Source organism: Tachyglossus aculeatus, chromosome 6 (genome assembly GCF_015852505.1).
Source record: "Tachyglossus aculeatus isolate mTacAcu1 chromosome 6, mTacAcu1.pri, whole genome shotgun sequence".
Lineage (NCBI taxonomy): Eukaryota > Metazoa > Chordata > Mammalia > Monotremata > Tachyglossidae > Tachyglossus > Tachyglossus aculeatus.
The window spans coordinates 28,284,820-28,305,387 of record NC_052071.1 but is presented as its reverse complement, the minus strand read 5'-3'; the positions used below and the strand labels follow the sequence as shown (position 1 = coordinate 28,305,387).

Sequence of the window (20,568 nt, the reverse complement as noted above, 5' to 3'; positions counted from 1 at the left end):
TACAACTTTCTCTAGTATTCTTCTCTTCAGGCTGTTTTTCGTTGCCTGAGGAAGAATTGAACAGCAGCAAACCATCAGCTTAATAGTCATCTCAGTTTCTGGCATGAATTTCAAAAATTATCCCCTTAAAATAAAACATATTGCAGTATTTAGTATGAGTGTAGCATTTTTGCACTGTACTCCGAATGCAATTACACGTGTTACTCATAGTTTCCTGACATCATTGAATGCCTAAATTCAATTTCCAAGTTTCTTTTCCTTGTCCATTGCCCAGGTTTTTTTGACCTATAGCTACTAATTACAGGCACAATTGCTGTTAAGGTCCATAAAATTAGAGAGAGATGCTAATCTTGGTTATCCGACTGTGTGTGTATGCACCGGCTGAGAAATTAAAGTTCTTTCTGCCCCTTTCAATTCAAAATGGGAAGTTAGATTATAACTCTCCCTTCCTAGAATATTGAAAGCATGGATTATCTCAAATTGGCAAGTGTAGCATACAAATATACACACTATATATATATTTCCAATGACAGTCTCCATCTTGATATTCTAGATATTCTATTGCTGATCTCCTTAGCCCATAGTTGTAAGTGAAGAAAACAGAAGTAATAAGTAGTACCAAATAGGATCATTTTCCCATATTCCTACAAAAAAAAAAGCAACAGGAATAGGGGGTCATTCCACTACTAAAATGTCCTTTAGTCCCACTGCCTGATTCATTTAGAATACCCAGTTGTCTTTGAGCTTATGTTCATTCTTATGGTAGAATTCTGTAATATTTTTAGGGGGCTTTAAGCTCTTTAAAAAAAGATGCAGTCGTAGCGATGCCCTCCTGTAATCTCATCTCCTCCAAGAGGCCTTCTCTGTCTATTCTCTCATTCCTCTTAAGCCTCTCTCTGTCTGGGTCACCTATGCATTCAGATCTATACCCCTTAAACCCTTGATATTTAGCCAGCCTCTGCCCCACAGCACTTATGTACATATCCTTACACTCTGCCCTTTCCCCTATCTTTATTTTCATGCCTGTCACCCCCTCCAGCCTTGTGGTTAGGGATCTTGTCTACCAACTCTATTGTATTTTACTTTCCCCAACACTCAGAACAGTGCTCTACACATGATAAATCCTCAATAAATACCATTGATTGACGATTTTTTAATATAAGTACATTGGAAAAAAAGTAGAAGTAGTAGTAGCGATGGTACTATTACTAGCTTTCATTTACTACTAGTTGTAGTATTTATTAGAGTTAACATTGATTTCATATTTATTATTACTAATACTACCTTTATTGCTATTACTGCTACCCTAAATACATTTAACCCAAAGTCAGCCATTCATGGGAGCCTGTGATTTATCTTTTTTTCCTTTAACAGTTCAGAAAAACCTAATGTTGTAATAGTAGACACCCATACTAGGGAGAATACAGTATTGCTTGAAATACTTTTGTTCTTTGTACCAAAATTTTGCTGCCTTGAGGGGTCTCCACCAACAACCAGACCTTTTACTCCCTCCTGAAACCTGCAGTGCTCCACATCTCTTGCCCTTGAGGACCTTGCCAGCTATTTTGTTAATCACATGAAAACGATCAGATTTGCACCTCCTTATGTCTTTTAAATCTCTTTCCTCCCCAGTGCCCTTCCCTGACCACACTCACACTCTATCATACTAGGTCTTCTTGGGAGATACTTGCACCTACTCTTCCATCCCTGATCACCATATTCAAATGTTCATTCGCTGATAACTTCCCTCCCACTCTGCCTTAAAATGTGCCTACATCTCCCTATGCCCCCATCTTTCTCATATCTAAAGCAAGTAACCTTAGCATTATCCTTGATTCCGCCTTTTCTTTCAACCCCCGTATTCTGTCGGTCACCAAGTTCTGCTGTTACTTTCTCCATAACATTTTAGGGATTTACCTCTTCCTCTCCATCCAAATGGTCACCATGATGTTTCAGTCACTTGTCACTTCCCATTTGATTCCTGCATCAACTGCTTTTTGCATCTCCCTGCCTCCATTCTCTCCTCACTTCAGTCTGTACTTAATTCTGCTGCCCAGATGATTTTTCCAAAGCATCATACTGCACATTTCTCTCCACTTGTCAAAACCTCCAATGGTTGCTCACTCCTCCCCACATCCAGGAGAATTCTTGATGCTTTTCTTTAAGGTACTCGGCTGTATCTCCCCTAATTATCTTCATTCCTCTCCCACTACACCGTGGCTCACATCATTCGTTCCTCTCAAGCTAATCTATGCACTGTATTCTCGCTTCCCATAGCCTACCCATTGCTTGCGCACTTTCCATCCCTTCTTCACTCAATGCTCAATATAACACAGGTCTCCCCATCACTAAAGCCCTTCTAAAATTACATCTCTTGGAAGTCTTTCCTGAATAATTTCCCATCCCCCAACTGCCACATCAGCACTTTTGGACCACCTACCTACTTAATTACTCTCAATTCCTGCCCCACACCAGATTATTTATGCACGTCTTATTTACTCTATTATTTCCTATGATCTGTAATTCATGTTAGTGTCCGTGTTTCCCACTGAATTGTAGACTCTTTGATTTTAAGAATTATATCTAATAATTTTGTTGTATTTTCCCCAAGTACTTAGTACAGTTCTCAATGATTGATTGATTGACTGATAGGAAACACCAGCAGGGAAAGGACAGTTCCAAATATGACCCCTTTGCGTGTGCGCGCGCTTTCTCTCTCTCCTTAGCAGGCTGTCATGGGTTTAGCAGGTAAGTTGAGCTCCCCATGGCTACCATCATCCGGGCAATAGGTATGCCTTTTGGGTATCCAATTGGGCATTTTTTGGGTGGCACACAGGAGAACAAAATTTCAGAGTGTCCTGCATAAAAGAGGATCTTGGTCATCTTAGCCATCTGTCCAGTGATTGTCCAACATATGCTTTTTGTGGATGGTGATTTTAATGATAATAATAATAATGATGGCATTTGTTAAGCGCTTACTATGTGCAAAGCACTGTTCTAAGCGCTGGGGGAATACAGAGTGATCAGGTTGTCCCACCGGGGGCTCACAGCTTTAATCCCCATTTTACAGATGAGGTAACTGAGGCACAGAGAAGTGAAGTGACTTGCCCAAAGTCACACAGCTGACAGTGGGCAGAGCCGGGATTTGAACCCATGACCTCCGACTCCAAAGCCCAGGCTCTTTCCACTGAGCCACAATGATGATTTTGGCACAGCTTTTTCAGTAAGAACACTTTTCCCATGAGATAAATCTAGAGTTGCTTAGGAAACCTCAAAAATCTTAGAATTCACTGTGTGCCCAAGAAAGTTATTGGCACACCAGCTTATGCTCTTAACATGGGCGCTTGAGAGCAAAAGAGTGAGAGTCTTCATCTGAGCAGGGCTCTGGAAGACCGCAATAACTCATTTCTGAACCACTGCCATAGACCGTCCCATAAACATGTATGGCAAGCATTCAAACCTAACCTCGGGCTGAAAACAAATCCAACTAGATACAAATCTCTGAGGTACCTCAGAGTTCAAAGAGCCGTTGGTTCCTAAAGCTCCCTTGGCTACAAAACTGCATTTTCAAGATTGGTTTTATTTTCTATAAGAAACACTCCCCCCAGAGACATAAAGATAGTAGGAGCAGGTGATGACCCGCCACTAACAGAATAAAGTAATTTGTAGACTGTGCTTGTGGCACATTGGAGGGATTTGGATGGAGACACAGTAATGTTATCAAACTGGTTGGGAGAACCTCAAAACTGTTATTTTGGAATACACTCAGGCAACCATTCTTGGTGTGCGGGTATCTGGCAACAAGATGAAATAGTAATCCAGCCCCTTAGATCTAAGTGAGTCTTTAGGGCTGGAAGGCTATAGTGATATGAGTTTCAGATAAATAATCTCAGATTACATTACAGCTGGGCAAAGTAAAGGATGCCTTTCGCTTGTTCTGCTCTAAATAGGTTTTTATCAATGTTCTGATACCTCTTTGTCTCGCTCCCTCTCTCTGATTGATTGTTATAGGCTGATGATAAGAAAAAGAAAAATGATGGTGCCCAGACACCTCTTAACTGGTCAGTGGTCCTCGGCCATGAAGCCATACCTCATTCCAGATTGGGTTCTGGCAGTAGCTCCAGCCCCTGTACCCCAGCCTTGCAGAGGGCCGTGCTAGCACAGGTAAAGTGTCATTTTCACGTAATTCTAAATCCCTTTGATGTTCATACAACTGTTTGCATGTATAAACAGCTCTTTGCTGCTTAACCAGCTGCTACTATTATCTACACCCTAATGGTCTTTTATAAGGTGAAATTTTATCAGACTGATCATTTTTGTTTGCTGAAAACTGGAAAATCAAAGTACTGTTGAAGCTGTGTGACTTCCCCTTTCTTGATAACAACTTTGGGGTTGTGGAGGGTGCGGTAGAGAGAGAAAGAGAAGTGTGGGATGAGTATGAAGTAAACCAAACCTAAAATACACTGAGCATGCTCCCGTCTAAATATAGAAATACAGACATGTAAAAGGCAGAAACTGCTGGTGGTCAGTTAAATAAGCTGATCAGTTTAGCAAGGATAGTTCCAACTGTGGGATATGTGTACGTTTCCCTAAAATCGTATAAAAATCCAGGGTCTGGATAAACGGAAATAAAGGGTCATCTAACCTGCTCCTGATGCTTCGTTACATGACTTTTCTTTTGCATTGGAATTCTACTTTAATTCTCTTCCACTTTCACAACTGCCCAAATCAACCACTTAGGCACTTTTATGTGGCAATTTTGGTTTTGATTTTTAAACAATGAAAGCATGTGCTAAAGGATAGCAGAAAGGTCTACAGGCTCAATGATCACTTGACTTATCAATAGAAGTTCCATTTCTTGATGGGTTTGTATGCAGTAACGTAGATGTGGCTTTAAAATGGGATATGATGGCTCATTCCGTACATGCCAACAGGAAGCCAGAGGTTGGTCTCAATACGACTCCTGGGCCCCTCATCTAAACTACCAGCAGTTTAGAAATGATTTCTGATATCCTGCCAGAGTGTCTCCTCTATTTTGTAAGCCCTGGTGCCTCTCTTCTCTAGCTCGTTGTGGGCAAGGAATATGTGTTATATTGTTTTTTACTCTCCCAAGTGCTTGGTACAGGGTCCTGCATACAGTAAACAATAAATGCAGTTGATTGATTGATATATCTTTGATCATTTAGGGCTTCCAACCTAAAATCCAGGAAAAAGATGTGGAGAATTAAGAAATTTGAACCTCCATGTAATTATATTTTTACATATGACTCAAGTTTTTAATATTACTAATAGATATCCGAATGTATTTCCAGCAGTGGATTTGGAACACATAATCGAGCCTTTCAAATTAATCTTTGAAAACTTGAAAGTCCTTCCCCATGCATTGTTTGCATCTGATCACATTTGTGTTTATCCTACCCACATATAACCCTCTAAGCTAAATCTGTTCTGTGATGCCTAAGAATACATCCTGAATTTTCAATATGTTCCAAGAATGGCCATGAAATTATCAATAAAATGAAATAAAAAGTAGAGGCTATTTTTTAAGTTCATTGTAGCCTTATTTTCAATTTCGTTCAGGCTGTCCTTGATTTTCTAATTCTGCAGCAACAGAGGTTCTGTACATGCTGACCACCTTGTATCATTTAATCATTATTTGATTTTCTTCCTTATGAAGGAATAAGTGTATGGTTTGTAGCAATTTGAGGACTCATAATAATTAATGAAAAATCTAAAGAAACAGACTCCAGTTCAGAATGTGCGCTGAGAACCATTGATCTCTTTGAGTCATTGTTCTGTGACAATAAATGATCCATCTGCTATAGTAGGGGCATTTTGATTGTTTTTATAATATTTTTTCCTTTTCTCCTGTTTGTTCTTGTTCATAAAAGGTGCCATTTGTCTTTTCCTGAAGTGTCTTTAGCAGATACTTACCTAGTAATGTAATGTATACCCTCATAGAAATCAGGATTAGAATTTAACCACAAGGATGCTAAATCTTGGCATAGATGCAAATAAAGATTTTAGCCCCAGCAAAGAGAAGCACCATGGCTTAGTGGAAAGAGCACGGGCTTGGGAGTCAGCGGTCTTGGGTTCTAATCCTGGCTCCACCACTTGTCAGCTGTGTGACTTTGGCCAAGTCACTTAACTTCTCTGTGCTTCAGTTACCTCATCTGTAAAATGGGGATTAAGACTCTGAGCCCCACGTGGGACAACCTGATAACCTTGAAAGTATCCCAGTGCTTAGAATAGTGCTCGGCACATAGTAAGCACCTAACAAATAGCATCAGTATTATTATTATTATCATCGAGGAAAGGCGGGGGGGGAATGAACACTGCATTATTCAGTGCTCCTAGCAGTAGTATCTCTTCAACAGAATATGGAGAAGAGAAGTATTAGAAAAAGGACTGCAAAGGCAACCAAAAATAATTTCAAAATAAATTAATTTTCATTTTTAATTCTTCTCTCCCAGTAATATTGGATCTTTCCAAATATATACAGCTGGTAAAGACCAGATAAAGGATGGTGTTCACCCTATTTGCCCTCCCTTCTGTGTCATTTATGCAATTGTGTCTTAAAGCATTTTAATACTCACCCTACCCCCAGTTCTGCTGCTCTTATACTTATACATATTATACATGCTCTTATACATCCATATATTCTGCCACTTCCCTTATCTGTAATTTATTTTAATACCTGTCTCCTCAATTAGATTATAAGTTCCTTAAGGGCAGGGATCTTGTCTACCAACTCTATTTCATTGTACTTTCCTATGTGCTTAATTCAGTGCTCTGTACAAAGTAAGAGCTCAAGAGATACCTTTGATTGACCAAACATTTTGATCAGACTTTTTGAAAAACTGAGATACAGTGTATTAGTCTGAAGTGCACATCAGGCTGTGCACTCATGCAATATAGACTGTTGATGCCATAGGCAGCGTTTTGTGGAAGAATATTCCATCACAGCTGTCCCTCAATCAGGTGTTGCTGGTAGCTTAGCTCAGAGACCTCGATCTGTGCCCTGAAAGCAAATCAGTTTAATCCCACCACTATCTTTGAGAAGGGCAGCGGAACAGCCATTTATGAGAGAAGCCACATGGCTACCATTTTAGGAAGTTGCCATGTGACTCTGGAGCAGTGGCTTATGTTTAGGATACAAGTTAACAATCAATCCGTCAGTCATACTTATTGAGCACTTTACTAAGGTATTGAGAAAGTATCATACAACAGAGTTGGTAGATACGTTCCTTGCCACTGTAGTTTTGGGGTAGCTCATTGTAGGCAGGGAACATATCTTCAAACTCTGTTGTAGTATACTCTTCCAAGCTCTTAGTACAGTGCTCTGCACACAGTAAGTGCTCAATAAATACCATTGATTGATTGATTTGTTTTTCTTTTTTGGAGAACACCTAGGAATTATGACATGTTCCAATAATAGAATGATTATGGGATGAATAGAGAATGTGTGATAATATATGTCCCCTATGTTTAATTTGTTTGAAGAATGAAAACCTCCGAACCAGTAGAGACTCTTACCACAGCTGTTCGCTTTCTGATATGGCCATCTTACCCCTGAGTCCAGGACAGAATGAAGTATTCTGGAATGTTCCGCAAAATGAAGAGCAGCCTCCTAAGGTAGCATAACGATATTAAAGTTAAAGCTTAAATGTCAAATGTTACTGTATATTAACTTGCCATTATTATTCCTACACACACACACACACACACACACACCCCACACACTCCCTTTATAAAATGATTAAAGAATACACAATTCAACTTTGCTCCTGTAAGCAAGCGAAGGTGGGGGGGACATTCCATAGGGACACTACCCGGAATGCACCAATCAGACCAACCCAGGGAAGTGGTACGAAATGGGTGTTCAGCCCACACTTAGAATTCATGCCAGTTTACATTCACAAACCCTAGCCCATGCCAACGTAATACTTTAAAAGAGTATTAAGCAAGCAGGTAGGACATTGGTCCAGTGAATGACAGGAGAACAGCCAGGAAGTACAAAAGAAGGGAGAAGCATCATGGTGTAACAGATAGATCGTGGGCCTGGGAATCAAGAGGTCATGGGTTCTAATCCAGACTCAGCCACTTGTCTGCTATGTGACCTTGGGCAAGTCACTTCACTTCTCTATGTCTCAGTTACCTCGTCTGTAAAATGGGGATTGAGACTGTGAGCCCTGTGTGGGACAGGGAACTGTGTCGAACCTGATTTGCTTGTATCCACCCCAGTGCTTAGTACAGTGCCTGGCACATAGTAAGTGCTTAACAAATACCATAATAATAATAATAATAATAATAAAGCCTGACCTAGTGGAAAAATTACAGGTCTGGCAGTCAGAGGGTTTGAGTTCTAATTCTGCCAGTTCTGCCAGTTCCCTGCTGTGTGAACTTGGTCATGTCACATAGCCTCTCTGGACCTCAGTTTCCTCAACTGTAAAGTGAGGATTCAAAAAATGTTCTCTCTCTTGCTTAAACTGTGAGCCCCTTTTGGGACAGAGACTGTTCAACCAGATTAACTTGTATCTACCCCAACAGTTAGAAATACCATAATAATAATAATAATAATAATAATAGTGTTTGACACATAGTGAGCACTTCACAAATACATAAGGAAAAAAAAAAAACCTTATTAAAAAAAAACAACTTTGGAGTTCCCTCCCAGTTTGAGGATCACCTAAAAAACCTAACCTGAAAGTCTAGGTAAGGACTAACTGAAGAGAGGACTGGGAGATTGGTTCTAGAGATAATCCTCCCCCCTTCTCCTCCCCTTCTCTATCTCTGATCCCGTAAAAGGGACATCCAGGAGACGTGGAGGTGGGCCACGTATCATGTTCTTATTTCATTGAACAAAACAGCGAAACTGCTATTCAAGCATTCCCTGAAAGGTCCCATTGAATCTTACTGCAATTTTACGAAGTGAATAAAAATAATTTTCCTCCCTAATTTTTATAATTTCGCAGAGTTGTCCCTGGCATTTTCCACATGTACTATTAAAATTATGGCAGTGGTTGGGAAAAGGGCAGTGTCAGTTTTAACATGCCCATAACCAGATTTCTTTCCAGCTCATCATAACTGTTCTTGGGTTCTAGTCTTTGATCCGTATTAGTGTGCTAGGTTTAATAACCTAATGAATTCACAAATGGAATATATAACTATATAGTGTTTACTGAAAAGAACTTTAGTTTCCCTGTCTTTGTTCATGGAAGTAATTCCCATTGGTTTAATATTCATCTGGAGAAGCAGCATGGCCCAGTGGGAAGAGCATGGGCCTGGGATTCAGAAGACCTGGGCTCGCTCATTCATTCATTCATTGTCGTATTTATTGAGAGCTTACTGTGTGCAGAGTACTGTACTAAGCTTTTGGGAAGTACAAGTTGGCAACATATAGAGACGGTCCCTACCCAACAGTGGGCTCATTTTCCCAGCTCTGCCAAATGCCTGCTGGGTGGCCTTGGGCACGTCACTGAACACCTCTATGCTTCGGTTTCCTCATCTGTAAAACAGGGATTAAATATCCGTTCTCTCTCCCAATTAAACTGTGATCCCCATGTGAGACAGGGACTATGTCCAATCTGATAAACTTGAATCTACCCCAGTTCTTAGAAGAGTGCTTGACACACAGTAAGTGCTTAACAAATGCCATCATTATTATTAATTATTATTATTAATAATGATGATGGCATTTGTTAAATGCTTACTATGTGCAGAGCACTGTTCTAAGCACTGGGGAGGATACAAGGTGATCAGGTTGTCCCATGTGGGGCTCATAGTCTTAATCCCCATTTTACACATGAGGGAACTGAGGCACAGAGAAGTGAAGTGACTTGCCCGAAGTCACACAGCTGACAAGTGGCGGAGCCAGGATTTGAACCCACGACCTAATCTAGGAATTAAAGGAATGTCTGGTAGAAAAGTATTGCACTGAAATATTTGGTTAATATTTAAGGTCCCAGAAAGAACCACTTCAAAAATTCACAATAAGGATCAAATGAACCATCAAAGGTGTCCTTCAAGGTAAGCTCTTTTCAGTTTTCTCTTTAAGCTACTATTGACTTACCATCACTTGGAAAAACAAAACCAGATTCTAAGATTCCAGGCTTCTAAAGTTGAAGTCATTACATTAGCAGCTCCAACATCATCATTTAGCCTGCCCTTTATACCCACAGTCCCCATAATTCCTGGTGTATTTTTGGTTTTTGCTTTTTTTAATCCAGGTTACCCACAACTGAGGAAAGCAAATGTCACACTTTAAATCAGTTTGCAGTTTGGTCTTAAGCTTCCCCTTTCACAACTGAGCAAATGACTTCAAAATGCCCCATGATTCTCGTTGTAGTTTCACTTCACTTTATTACTCGTTGACTGCGTAACCATTCTTCACAAAACTACCATGATTTTTGGACAACTAATTAAACCTTCCTAAATAAACAGAATTGTGAGTCGTCAAGGTAATTCCAAAAATGAATAGTCATTTCCCTCAGGGGCTAGTTAGTGTCCCAAAAGTGAAAAAACTGGTGGAGAAATATGCATAGAACCAAGTTGGCAGAAACCAAAAATAAGTTAACTGCTATACCAGATTATAACCTGTGTATGGTCAATTTTGATTTTCTGGGTTAACCTCCAGCTCTGGCAAACTGGAAACATGTAAAGTCCAGCAAATTGAAAAATGCCCTTTATAGTTCAGGTTGGTAGCATTTTGATTCAGGTAAGCCTCTGCTTTAGCTGTTGGGGCAGTGTGCCTGCAAGAGGAGACCTCTGGATTTTGCCAGGTGCCTCTTGCCAAAGAGACTGAAAGTTTTCTGCCTTGGGCACTCCCAAAACAGCAGTGCAGGGAGTGAAAAGGTCTTCAAGTGGGCATGCAAGCAGAACAGCTGATGTGGCCACATGTCCAGCCTGAAAACTTCCAGCCTTCATGGTGAGAACTATGGGGATGAGCAGGACTGAATCTCACCAACTCTGTGCCTTGGGAAGCCTGGAAACCTCTCTGTCCGGTACTTGACTGCCACCCTGCTCCTGTTTGCAGCTGGATGGATTCAGGGGATTCCCCAAAACAGCATCATGCCTAGATATGTTAGTCAGAGCTGTTTCTCTAGCTCAATCTCATTAGGCGTCAATTCTCCCAATAACCATCCATCCCTGCTTTTTTAGCCATTGTGGAACATTTAAAATCAGATTTCTGTTGCTCAAATTATGAGCTTTAGCCTTTCTGAAATGAAGGTGCATAGAAAAGGCTTTGACTGTGGATGTGTTCAAGGGCTTCATCAGATGACTAAATGCATTGTTCTAATTTAAAACAGAAGTGTCTAAGGAGTTTCACTGAATTAGTCCAGTCCTCCTACTGAGAGTAAAAGCCATTCTCTAAATATTCATTGTATTTGATAAAAATCTAAAGTTTAAAAATGAAGCCATTTCCAGGATTAGAAACTATGTATAGAATTGCCTTTCAGTTGACTGTGAGCAAAGAGTGTACCCAAATTCTATTCTCTGTGTGCTGTCAGGTAATTGACACTCAAAATTGAAAAAAAATTATAAATGTTTTTACATTTAAAAAAAATATTCAGAGCATTTGAAAAAGGGTCAAAAATGTTTTAAGTCCACAGTGACTAGAGAAATTTAGTATTCTCAAGAAAGATTCAGTATTGCCACTTTACCCTGTTCTCCAGGTGATTAAATTTTGTGCACAATAGAGTTGAGAAATGTTATAGGACTTTTCAGGACAATAGCTTGAATGAGAATATCAATATAATAATTATTTTATTTAAGTATGTACTCTGTGCAAGGCACTGTACTAAGTGCTGGGATAGATTAAAGATAATCAGGTCAGACACAGCCCCTGCCCCACATGGGTCTCACAGGCTAGGTTAAGTGACTTGCCCAAGGTCACACGGCAGGCAAGTCGCAGAGCCGGCATATTAGACTTTTAGACTGTGAACCCACTGTTGGGTAGGGACTGTCTCTATGTGATGCCAATTTGTACTTCCCAAGCGCTTAGTACAGTGCTCTGCACATAGTAAGCACTCAATAAATACGATTGATTGATTGATTGATTAGAAACCAGGACCTGTGACTCCCAGGACCATGCTCTTTCCATTTGGCAACACTGCTTCTCAACAGGGCACTCTGATCCCATTTCCCTATGTTTGTAATCTAAAATGTGTTTCTCAGTTTTAAATAGGTCAGTAGGGTCCAGACAACTCTTTAAAATCTGAACTACAGATACATTTTTCAAGATTTGAGTCTAAACTGTTTTTTTTCTTACAAGTTAGACTATATTCAGTTTGAGAAATTAATATAATGATCATTAAAGATTGTCATTGGTATTTGAACTGTGGTTTCCCTTTATGAATGACAGGAAGTGGCACATGATTCTCTATCTGTTTTCAGTAGTGCACATCAGCCGTTCAGCGGACAGGCTCAGAAGCCAAACAGCAGCAGTAAGTCCACTGGCAACAGGCATTGGGAGATGGAATCTCATCTGAGCAGCAGATCAACATCAGGTGAATCAAAGAGCAAAGCTTCTGCTGTCTAAATGCACAGTTAGCATATTACGCTCCATTTTTAGTAATCATAGTAAAGACTAACCATATAATACCTGTTTTATAAGTAATCATTGCCCACCCAACAGTGTCCACATCTCTTAGAACATTTGGAGAGAATTTTCCGGACTGTTCCTTTGCCTCAAAGGCTGGTATCTGAGCGAAGTAATGTTTTTAAAGGCCATCTGAGGTGTGTGAAGTAACCCACTGTGCCATGTTAATAGTTTCTCTGCTGGAGTACCATGCTAGCAATCTTGGCCTTCTCCATAGGAACCTCATCAGAAGATTTCCCATTTCTTGAAGTCGCTCATAATCTAAGCTGAAAACAGCAATCTCCATTAAGTAACTCCAAAGATATCTTCTGGATTGAATTGTTTTGAGGGGAGCTGACGATAGGCCAAGTCCAGGAATTTTTAGTAATTTTTATTTATTTATTTTTTCTATTCTAACCTCAATTTGGAAAGTCAAAATAACTGATTTAATTTTTTAATGGAATTGGAGTAAAATGCAAGTACTTCTTTTAGGTTGTTCCTCCATTTCATTTATTCATTCAGTTGTATTTACTGAACATTTACTGTGTGCACAGCTCTGCACTAAGAGCACTTGGAAGAGTACAGTATATCAATAGACACATTCCCTGTCCACAACAAGCTTGCATTGGAAGCACATAGTGCAATTAATAGAAACAATCTTTTAAAAAGATTTACTTGAACAGTTGCCACAAATGAGCATTTTGAATTGTATTTACTATAGCAAATAAGAGATAAGACTTTCCAGAAATTTATGATAAGTTTTCATAACACACTTTAGTGATCTGCAATAAAACAACTGTGAGATAAGGTCAGAATTCCAATCCTGAAATGTTTAACAAGCAAGGCCAAGCTCTACATTTCTTTAATAGGCTTGCAGAGTGTTTGCAAAATCGTTGTCTACTTGCCAACATTGTCCTTTCCTATCATGTAAGGTTGTTTGAATACAGTGCAGTGGAAGAACGTGATATTTCTAAAACTGAAGTAGACCCTGAGTGTTCATTGGTTACCTAAAGAACTAGAAACATTTAGAAAATTACAATAATTTAAACTTCTAGATGGGTGATTGTAATTTATTTGGTCAGTGGACACTCTCAGCTCCTCTGGGGTGATCCTGTTCTCTCACCCCTCCCTCTCCACTGCTCAACAGTATCCCTTACAAATTAACAGAGAGCCATAGATCAGATTTGCCTTTCTCCTACATTTCAAGGTTCTCTTCTGGGCTACAGCTCTCAAATGGAATCTATCACAGAGGGGCAGGGAGAAACTAGAATTTGTTCATGTTTGTTGAAATCTGAAGAGGCATGGATCTGAAAGAAATCAGTGAACATTTTTGGTGATGAGACAGGCAGAGAATGGAAACTGGGAGTCCTCTTGACCTTGCAAATTAGAACTGGGTACCACATCAAAATTGTTAAGTAGGATGTAGGCAGGTTGGGTCTTTAGAAATATATTCTCTCCCTTTCTCTCCATATCTCTCTTAGTCTTGATGTGTGGTTTTGTGGGGGTGGGGGGCTTCCTCCTTTGTTGCTTTTTATTGAACAATTACTAGGGGATTATTTCAACCCCAGTTACTGCCCCCAGCAGAGTAAGCTGTTGAGGTAATTGTTTTCTCCCTTAAAAAAAAAAACCCTAAAGGTTTGGGTACCAAGAAATATGAAAGAGTAAGGAACACTGTTGAAACAGACAAACATTCAAAAAAAAGTCACATGGTCACCTAAAATTTTTTGGCAAATGATCCCATGAATTCCGTTTCTCAGTTTGTAACACCATTATGAAGGACATGAGTAAAGTCGTTCAAGATGGAGATGCCATTAGTTCTCTGTGTTTGCTTACAATATTGTTAAGGAACTCTATTTTATACAATTTGCCAAAGAGGGTCTCCCCAAATTATCCCATCTACCTACACTGGCCCTGTTTGCTACCTACACTGGCCCTTTTGGGGGCTCCCCATAATAGAATAACCACTTTTGTTTGCCTTTGCATTTACTACTTCAATAAAGCAGCAAGCAAGAATATGTCACAAAAAAACAGTTTGAACAAATCCAGCCCATTTGGTTACCTTGTCATTCAGATGTCCTTCATTATTCACTCATTCAATCGTATTTATCGAGCACTTACTGTGCCAGAGCACTGTACTAAGTGCTTATTCATCATGAGTAAGCAGTGAACAAACCCAAATGGAGGTCTCATCTTGGCCTCTCTGTTTTGAAGCTATCAGAACCCATGAAGAATAAGTAAATCATTCAAAATGGGTTGCAAAAAATATCAAGTGCTTCAAATTCCTGTGTGAATTGAATTTGTGTGTTCTTTAAGGTTGGCTGGAAAGATTCTGAGTCAAAAGTTATAGAAGTACTTCATGTAGGCTTAAAGATGGTTGTTCAATTTTCCCCAGCAATTGGGACCATTTACTAGCTAATCCAAATCAGTTAGGTTGTCAGGGTTGTTTTACTAGATTTATATGTCGATGCTAAAATGTGCTCCAAGTTTTCTGAATAATTATGTAGTCCTCAGCCTTCTTGTTATCATTAGCAATGTGACTATCACACGGAGGCTGGTAACCTTATGGAATGTGTTCCCACCAGCAAGTTCTGCTGGTCAGAAATATCAGTAGAGGCTAAGGCTTTGAAAAATAATCATAGCCTAAAGGTTCATCATTGGTTATTCTAGGGAAAGTTAGGATGAAGGGGGGAGGTGTTTCATCCTTCATTATGATAAATGCCAAGTAGGACAACTGTCCTATTATTCCTGTGAGCTTCCTGTGTCATTACCGAGGATCGGAAGGAACATGTCTGACCAATAATAACAGTTTTCATATTTTTATATTCTGAACAATGTCTGACATTTCTGTAGATGTATTAATAAAAAAGACATAATCACCAGTCATAGGAAAGAACAAAATCAGTCGTATTTTTGAGCGCTAACTGTGCAGAGCACTGTACTACAATAAGTAATTGGGAGAGAGCTTACAGTCTAGAGGAAAGAATGACATTTCTATGGTTATACTGTCTCCTTTGGATCTTCATTGTAGTTAAAGCAGTTAGTTATGACTTGCAACAGTCAGGCAAAAGTTGTGTCATTTTTCCATACCTATAGAAACAGTGAACATTCAAGTTTGATAAATAAACTTATACTAATAGTACAACAAAGTGGTTTATGACATTCTGCTTTGATCATGAGTTCTAGGTTACAAACATCCTAAATAGAAAATGTCTCCAAAGGCTATTGAAATTGAATCTTGTTAAGAATTCCCTGGATTTATTACTGGGGTTGCCTCTAGAAATTTCCCTCCTTTGGTAAGTTGCTTATGTCTGCAACAAATCCAGGCCACTTCAACCTACACTGTTTTTCAACTTCTTATCCCCAAGGATAAAGGAGCCTGAGCTATTCAAGACTTTTTGCCCTGAGAAATGTTTGCTTAATTCAGTACAAGTCATAGACTGGATTATTATTAGGTGATGAAATGGAAGGAGTGATTAGCATTCATTTCTTTGAATGGTAAAGAGTTTAATTATTTAAATATTTTCAACCTGTTTCCATTCAGAAACTATTTCAATGATTTACAATCCCCCGAATCAGAAGTTCTTATTTCTTTTAATAGGGAAAGCTAATACCATTTTGGTCATTCAAGGTAGTGTATATTTTTAAGTAAATGTCTCTGGGCTATTTAAGATACATTCTCTGTGCTGCCTAGAAATGTGTCTACATTTCGTTTATTTTGAAGGCAAACAGAAACCGATTACAATTTCCCTCAAACTCTTTGTCATAGAGCAAAATTCCTAACTTTGTTCAGTGCCACACAGATGATTCCTGAAAAGTAGTCAAGTGCAGAAAACCAGCAAAAAGCAAAGTTTGGGACATAAAACTGGGAAGGTCAGGGAAAAATAATGAAATAAGCATAATATTATACAAATATAGCAGTGGCCCCTTTTTGCAAGTAGACATGGAGAACAGAATCCTGCATTCTTACACTAGAATTATGGATTTCCGTTTCTCTTGATGGATATTAAATTTCTATTCATTGTAATTAGCTACACATTCTTTTGCCTAGGATCCAAGGATCTGCTTTATAACAACATTTTCCCCTTTTTTTTTTTTACTGAGTTCTTACTTGTTTGGCACTAATTCTGACAAGGTCTCTTGAGACATCAGTAGTTCTTCAAGTCATTTTAGTCAGATTCCTCCTCTTTCCCTCCTGATCCTTCACTGCTGGGAAGCGTTAACTGTTGGGTTGTGGTGTCCTATGTCCAAGATGGAAGCATTTCCAGAGGGAGCAAAATAGGAAATCCACAAAATTTGCTTGACTGCTTTTAATGTGTAAAGGTCTATACCAAATGCTTGCAGAGAATCCATGGACAATGATTAAGACACTGTCCTTGGCCCCAAAAAGCATTCATATTTTAAAGGGGAAAGGCAGACAAATGGGGAAAGATCTTCAAGAAAGTGTTTTTTTTAATTTCCCTCTGTTCCTACAAGGGCTTCTCTACTGCATTATACAAGAGGGAGAGGGTGTCATCTTAGCAGTGTCCCCTCAAATCAAACAGGGATGTTTTACTTCCCAAGCGCTTAGTACAGTGCTCTGCACACAGTAAGCGCTCAATAAATACGATTGATGATGATGATGATGATGTTTTAGGCTGGATAATCCATTGAATTAGATTTTTTATTATTATTGCCACCTTCTTTCATGATTTCATTTGTGGATTCTCAGGCTCCTCCAGGACAGACAGTCCCATATCTCGGAACCACATTCAGCAACATAAATGGCCTCCTCAGTCTACACTTGCCCATATCTCGGTAGGTTTTCCTTTTTATATCTTGTATATCTTGTTTTCTTTTTATATTTTTATCTTGTTTTACTTTGTCTTTTATATTTTCTTCCATTAAGGAGAATGCCATGATATAAATTTATATGCTGAGAGTGTTATTTCAATCGTATTTATTGAGCACTTAATGTGTACAGAGTTACACAATCCTTCCTGTCTCACAAGTCCATAACCTTGGCATTAGCCTTGACTCTTCTCTTTCATTCAGTGCACATATTCAAGCCAGCAGTCAAATCTGTCAGTTCTACCTTCACAACATGGCTAAAATCTGCCCCTTCCTCTTCTTCCAAACTGCTACTACATTAATGCAAGCAGTTATCCTATCCTGCCTTGATTATTGTATTAGCCTCCCTGCTGACTTCCCTGCCTCCCATCTCTCCCCACTGTAGTCCTTACTCCACCCTGTTGCCCGGATCACTTTCCTTCAAAAATGTTCAAACCATGTTTCTCCCATTCTCCTGTCTCTCCCCACTTCAATCCATACTTCACCCCGCTGCCCAGATTGTCTTTGTCCAGAAACGCTCTGGGCATGTTACTCCCCTCCTCAAAAATCTCCAGTGGCTACCAATCAACCTATGCATCAGGCAGAAACTCCTTACCCTCGGCTTCAAGGCTTTCTATCACCTCGCCCCCTCCTACCTCACCTCCCTTCTCTCCTTCTACAGCCCAGCCCGCACTGTCCGCTCCTCTGCCACTAATCTCCTCACCGTGCCTCATTCTCGCCTGTCCCGCCATCGACCCCTGGCCCACGTCATCCCCCTGGCCCACGTCATCCCCCTGGCCTGGAATGCCCTCCCTCCCCACATCCGCAAAGCTAGCTCTCTTCCTCCCTTCAAGGCTCTACTGAGACCTCACCTCCTCCAGGAGGTCTTCCCTGACTGAGCCCCCTCCTTCCTCTCCCCCCCCCCCATCCCCCTGCCTTACCTCCTTCCCTTCCCCACAGCACCTGTATATATGTATATATGTTTGTACGTATTTATTACTCTATTTATTTATTTTACTTGTACATATTTATTCTACTTATTTTATTGTGTTAATATGTTTTGTTTTGTTCTCTGTCTCCCCCTTCTACACTGTGAACCCACTGTTGGGTAGGGACCATCTCTATAGATTGCCAACTTGTACTTCCCAAGTGCTTAGTACAGTGCTCTGCACACAGTAAGCGCTCAATAAATACGATTGATTGATTGATTGAATGAAAGAAACTCCTGTGGTTGCCCATCCAGCTCCACATCAAGCAAAAACTCCAAACCATTGGCTTTAAAACACTCAATTACCTTGGTCTCTCCTACTCACCTCGCCACTCTCCTACTACAGCCCACCCATTTCATTCCTCTAATACTAACCTTCTCACTATACCTCAGTCTCATCTATCTCACCACCGACCTCTGCCCAACATCCAGTCTCTAGCCTGGAACACCCTTCCTCCTCATATCAAACAGATAATTTCTCTCCCCCACTTCAGAGCCTTATTGAAGGCACATCTCCTCCAAGAAGCCTTCCCTGACTAAGCCCTCCTCTCCTCTTCTCCCACTCCCTTCTGTATCACCCTGACTTGCTCCCTTGATTCATCCTTCCTCCCATCCCCCAACACATATGCATATATCTGCAATTTATTTATTATTTATTGATTAATATCCGTTTCCCCCTCTAGACTGTGAGCTTGTTGTGGGCAGGGAATGTGTCTTTTGTTGTACTGTATTCTCCCAAGTGCTTAGGACAGTGCTTTGCACACAGTAAGCATTCAATAAATACTATTGAACGAATGAATAAATAAAGAGGGTAGAGAGAGCAGGCAGGGAGGTAGTAGTCAAGGTGGGATATAAGTGCTTCAATCAGCATAGTAACAGTTTGGATGGACAGAAGGGTGGAGTTTAGAGATATTATGAAGGAAAGAAGGAATTTGGGTTCCAGCTGGCAAGTACTGTGGGGTCATGGGAGGATTTTTTTAGAATAGGGGGTAGATGGGCATGTTTAAAAGCAGTGGGGAAGGAACCATTGGAGAGAGAGTGGTTGAAGATGGCAGTCAGGTGACCAGTGGTTTTAATACAGTGTTGAAGGTTGAAGTCAGAGGCACAGATGGAAGGGGTAGAATTTGAGAGGAGGCAGGAGATCTTCTCTTGTGATACTACTAGGAAGGATGGGAAAAGCAAATAAAAGGAAGGAGGACTGAGGGACTGGGGAGATGCCAGAGAGATTTTAGGGAGCTCATGCCTGATGGTTTCAATTTTATCAGTGAAATAGGTGGCCAGGTCACTGTGGGTAGAGGGTTTAAGGAGGTTATTTCAAGTCTTAAACAGCTGATCCCAGTTTATAGACATAAAAGTCAATAAAGATAGGGAAGTATTGTTACTGAGTGAGGGAGAGGGAGGGCAGGATTATCGCAGTTGAGGATGAGTTGGAGTTGGAAAACATCAGCCTGATGTCCGCACTTCCACCTGCAGCATTCTGCAGATCGAGTACAGGAGCGGAGGAAGTGTACTGTGGAGATGACCAAAGGCTGCGGATTGGTGGTATGAGATCAGTGGAAAGACAGGGAAATGAGGGAGTTTAGTTCAGTGGGGAGGGTTTTGTTGAGAGCCTGGATTTTTACATCAGGAAAAGATTGGGGCCAAAATATAAGGCATGATGATTTCGAAAAAATTGGAGGAAGTTGAGAGATGGGAGAGCTCTGTGGGAGAACAGGGCAGTTTTGTGGGGTGGGATTGTGTGGGAAAGAAAGCAGGTGAGGAGGCTGTGGTTGGAGAGTGGAATTTCAGAGTTTGTGATGTTAGAGGTTGTATAGTGGATTAGAGATGATGAGATTAAGTGTTTGCCCAAGTTGTTAAGTGGGTGAGGTAGAATGGAGAAGAATGTCGGTGGAGTTGAACAACGGGAAGGTTGTCTGGAATTTATAATTGCCATATTTTTCTGAGTACAAATAACATTTCAGACTTAAAACCAAAGTGTTTTTCATCTACAATGAGTAACAGATGTCTTCACGATATTATCTTCAGGGATAATTTTGGGTAAAAGTCTCTGCACTGTTCAATCCATGGAAATTGAATATTTTTGCCATTTGGCATGAGTCATTTGAACAAAATTATAATCTGAAAAATATGAATGATTAAGAACAATTGTTCTGGGGGCTTTGTTCATCCTTTAATTCATATTGGAGACATAGGA

At 40.1% G+C, this 20,568-nt stretch overlaps 1 protein-coding gene across 6 annotated transcripts in view; it reads left to right on the top strand.

Moving 5' to 3' along the window:
- NRK (Nik related kinase) overlaps positions 1 to 20,568 on the top strand; it is a 183,214-nt gene that overhangs the window by 115,513 nt on the left and 47,133 nt on the right. For 5 of the 6 annotated variants that reach the window (XM_038748637.1, XM_038748635.1, XM_038748636.1 and 2 more), the window contains 5 exons: positions 4,012 to 4,164; positions 7,504 to 7,635; positions 9,962 to 10,029; positions 12,397 to 12,509; positions 17,289 to 17,374. In XM_038748637.1, coding sequence (XP_038604565.1) covers positions 4,012 to 4,164; positions 7,504 to 7,635; positions 9,962 to 10,029; positions 12,397 to 12,509; positions 17,289 to 17,374 — 552 coding nt within the window. The remainder of the gene's footprint in view (positions 1 to 4,011; positions 4,165 to 7,503; positions 7,636 to 9,961; positions 10,030 to 12,396; positions 12,510 to 17,288; positions 17,375 to 20,568) is intronic. The other variant, XM_038748633.1, reaches the window with a different exon arrangement.